Source organism: Octodon degus, unplaced genomic scaffold, assembly GCF_000260255.1.
Source record: "Octodon degus isolate 3935 unplaced genomic scaffold, OctDeg1.0 scaffold00045, whole genome shotgun sequence".
Classification (NCBI taxonomy): Eukaryota; Metazoa; Chordata; class Mammalia; order Rodentia; family Octodontidae; genus Octodon; species Octodon degus.
Window position 1 is genome coordinate 14,159,713 of NW_004524621.1, and position 4,602 is coordinate 14,164,314.

The 4,602-nt window shown below is 36.8% G+C and overlaps 1 protein-coding gene across 1 annotated transcript in view; it reads left to right on the forward strand.

The window, feature by feature from the left end:
- Ddx58 (DExD/H-box helicase 58) overlaps positions 1-4,602 on the forward strand; it is a 79,461-nt gene that overhangs the window by 44,054 nt on the left and 30,805 nt on the right. Inside the window, exons 9-10 of the mRNA XM_004632018.2 lie at positions 1,316-1,574; positions 2,894-3,056. Of these exons, the coding sequence (XP_004632075.1) occupies positions 1,316-1,574; positions 2,894-3,056 (422 nt within the window). The remainder of the gene's footprint in view (positions 1-1,315; positions 1,575-2,893; positions 3,057-4,602) is intronic.

Below are 4,602 nucleotides of genomic sequence, written 5' to 3' on the forward strand. Positions count from 1 at the left end.
TAATGGTGTTTGTAAATAGGATCTCAGGTCCGCATCTTGTACAGCAATTAACCACTAAGAAGAATATATGCAGTGTGTTGGTTATTAAAACTGTCCTACCAATTTGATTTGAAACTGTCTCATTGCTGTTTATCAGTAAAATTATGAAAAAAAAAAAACTTTACTTGTTGAATTTAAAATTCCTTTGACTTTCCAACATGTATGTAACAAAAAGTGTAGTGCAATTAGCAAATACTAAATGATGATGATAATTTATCATTCTTAGTTTTTTTAGAAACAGTACACCCAATAAATGTAATTGTTCTGCTTATTTGTTGTGATGTATAATGTAATAAAACACAAAATACATACATGGTGCATATTTATATCTACAAGGTAGCAGCTAGAGAGTAAGTAGGTTTTAGTCCTGATGTTTAATTACCTGACAAGCAATTAGCTTTGCATCGTAATGTCCCATCAAGGCAATATTTTTTACACTGAAAAAATAAAAATGAAATCTTTATTTGGGCCAGGCATGGTGGCTTATGCCTGTAATCCCAGAATTTAGGAGGCTGAAGCAAGAGGGTTGCCACAAGTTCAAGACTGGCCTAGACTACATAGTGAGTTCAAGGGTAGCCTGAGCTACATAGTGAGACCCTATATCACCAAAAGGTGATTTACCCACCCCAAAAGGATTTATTTAGAAACTTTATAGGAAATGTAATTCTACAAGTGGGAAAAAAATCCTAAAATGTGTTTGTTTACTCTAGAATATACATAGGATTTCAGTTTTCATTTATACCATGAGGAAATGCTCTTTTGTATTGGTAAAATAATGCTTTAAAAATAATACTTAATAGAAAAACATGTCAGTATAATGCTTTGCTCTTTCAATTCCAGCACAGATTTGGAAACATACTGAGAATGAAATTATAGACATCCACAGGTGAAATGTGCAATAATATTTTAAAGAAATCTTTCCTTGTGATTAAAAATAGTTTTGAAATAAAGTAAACTAACTGGAGGTCGTAGCTGCTTTTGTGAATTACCCCAAGGGGATTTTTGTGCCCCTCCCCTTTTCCATATTACTAAAAAAATCAATCATATATATTTATACGCTAAATCAGCCTTATATATTTATATTATTGTGAATTATAACTAGATCACATTTATTAGTCACTTGCTGTGTGTCAGGTTTTGTGCTAAGGATTTAACTAGTCTCCCCATATATCACTTAGAAGGAACTTCATCAGCAGCTATTCTGATCTAATACTTCCTCTTTGTGTCTCCTCGTTCACATCATGGTGGGTAATGGGAAATTTCTTTTGTTTTGTAGGTACAGAGTTGCAGGCATTTCTGGAGCAACAGCTGAGAATGTCCCAGTGGCACAGACTATTGAGAACAATGACATCATCATTTTAACACCACAGATTCTTGTGAACAATCTTAAAAACGGAACCATTCCTTCACTATCTCTCTTTACCTTGATGATATTTGATGAATGCCACAACACAAGTAAAAACCACCCATACAATATGATCATGTTCAGTTATCTAGATCAGAAGCTTGGAGGATTTCCAGATCGATTGCCTCAGGTATCTTCAATCAGCCAGTCTGCTCAGAAGAACTATTCTCTTCCTAAATCATACATACTTACGCTTGTGGCCACATTTGAGATTGTCCTTCTCTAGTTAATAAATCCATATTATTATAGCTTATTGATCAATTTTCATTCATCATTTATTCACTTAGCAAATAATTGTCCATTGCAACTCTGTGGATAACAAAACCAAGATACTCAAATTTCCTCAATAAAATGTCATTGTATTTGCATGTAACCTGTACATTTATCTATATACTTTAAATCATCTTTAGATTATTTATATACCTACGATATTGTAAATTCTATGTAAATATAATTGTACTATACTGTGTAGGGAATAATGATAAAAAGTTTAGACATGTCTGATACCTACAAAATTTTTAAAAAATATTCTTGACCCATTGTTGGTTGAAGATGCAGAAACTGGATATGAAAAGTTATCTATATGGATTGTATACATTAATACCCTTTTAGGCACTGGTAGTATAAGTATAAAAACGATATAGTCCTAACCCTTAGACAAATTTTCATTGAGAGCCAGGTGCACCAAAACTATAGCATAGTTTATCATGATGAGATAAGATTTGCTGAGAATTCCAATATAGTGATAAGAGAGGGAGCACAGGGTGGGGAGGATTTGAAATCAGAGGATGAACAGAAATCCACGGGAGAATTGAAAAATTTCTTGGTAATGTGGCTGGCTCAAGTGATGCTGGAAACCATGAATTTATGGTACGTGTGTCTGAATATAGATTTAAAGTTATGCAGACTTAATAATGACCCATTTAGAAAGTTGCAAATTAATTTTAGTACAGTGCCCACAGACTAAAATGTTCCTTCTTTAGTGTTACATTTCTCATAGTCTGTTTGTTTAGAATATCTTTGATGTAGATTTCCTTACTGATTAATTGATTGTTCAGTAATTATTGAGTGGCCGTTAGTGGTAGTTACCTTACTGACTCTACACTGCTACCATTTTAAATAAATGTTTTTTCCCACATTAACAAAAAGTTTAAGGTACTTGTCCAAGGATGTCCAACCAGTCTGACATGACCTACATTGGAATGGCTGTGTCAGATTTTAGTTCTTTTCCTTTTCAGCATGATGTTCTCTACATCATAGTGAATGCAGTGATATAGAAAAGAGAAGCTCCACTTGGAAAGAGCTTCATCCTCTGCTTCTGTGCTGATTAGTATTTAGTAGATGAGTTATGACTCTTACATGTGTTCAGTGCTTTGCCTAATGGGACCTTTCTTTTTGCAATGCCATAGAGAATATTAGAAAAAATTAATGCCAGAATACTCTTTGTAGGTCATCGGGTTGACTGCATCGGTTGGAGTTGGAGATGCTAAAAACACAGAGGAAGCCATGGCCTACATCTGCAAACTTTGTGCTTCCCTTGATGCATCAGTGATAGCAACAGTTAAAGAAAATGTGGAGGAACTGGAACAAGTTGTTTATAAGCCCCAGAAAAGTAAGTGGATACCCAGTAACAAGTATTTGGGACTTTGTTACTCTCTGATAACCCTACCTAGTTCAGCACTCTTTCAATGAACTTTGACCCTTTTTATCTGTTTACTAGAAAATATTTAAACCCAAACTTAGGCAATATTCACATTGTTAGTCTTTTTCCTTTAATTAGCTCTTTTTCTGTTAGTGGGTGAACTGACCTATAAGGAGAAAACATTCCTATACTTCTGCTCCACAAGATCTTTATGAAGGTACTAGTGAGACAAAGAGGTGATGAGAAAATATACGCATGTAGATGGCCAAAGGCAGATACCATGCTCCATGCCTGAGGTGTATAGAGAGCCCTTCCTGGTCCTTGTTGCAGTCCAAGAAGTTTATATTTATATTCCCATGGATAAGTTATTGGAATCCCATAAAGTTCATTCTAATCTATCACACCTAATGCAACCCACAGCAAGAATAAAGACTCTAAGGCATATTTGTAGTTATGGAGAACCAAGAGGTCCTAAAGGCCAGCCATGATGATGGCCATCTGGAACCAAGGCCTTGACCCAAAGCTAAACCTAGGTTTTATTTATTCATGAAGAAAGGAGTGGTTTGAGGATGAGTGATTGACTGTGAGAATGAGGTCAAGTAGATGAGTGCTGTGAGCTGGGCTAGGTAGGAGGCCTGCATTCACCTCTGTGATATGCAGAGAGAAGGATGTGCAGAAAGAGTTATCTGCATGACACAACTGAGATAGTGTCTAATGTTTTTCAGCTCTGATGTGTAATCATTTTATTTTTATTTTTAGGGAAGGGTCTACAGGGTGTTCAGGGTCTTACTACTAGATCGGACTCATGATCCACCTGTTTACAGACTCCCAAGAGCTGGGATTATAGGTGTGCACCAGCAGGCCCAGTCTCAGTGCACCCTGGGGGCAGGGCCAGCACAGCAGGCCTGGGGATCGAACCCCAGCCCCTGCGCCTGCTTGCAGGCACTTTAATCCACTGAGCTATTTGGCCGACCCTTGCTGTGTAATATTTCAAGCCCCAGGAAGTCATAGTCTCTATCACAAAACTGATCCAAGCTGATCCCACCCTACTCTGTGGAGCACTGGTCTCACACTGGGGAGCAGCAGGTGGGGAGTTCCAGGGAAGCACATATGCTGTCTTCAGAGACTACCACCACCACCTCTGCTGGGCAGATATGCATTGCTTAAAGCCAGTTGAAGGGATAAGGAAAAGTTCTAGCCAGCTCTGTACGTATCAGTACATGGAAATAGGGTCAGGCTCAGACAAAATGGAGACAGTTGCTCCTTCAAGGAGAGTCACCCAGGTTGTCTTCTACAGAGCTAAACACTGTGTGGTCATCATTGTTTGAATATGTATCAGATAATTGTAGTTGAAATTATCTGATTTTATTGTATCTGTCCTCAAAAGATCAGAAAATGATTTTTAAAATAAAATCATTGATGAATGTCCATTTTGTATCTGTGTATTCAAAGTGGTTAGGATAGATATATAGTTACATTCTCTTAATGAATAGAGGGATTTGTTCTAATGGTGTTT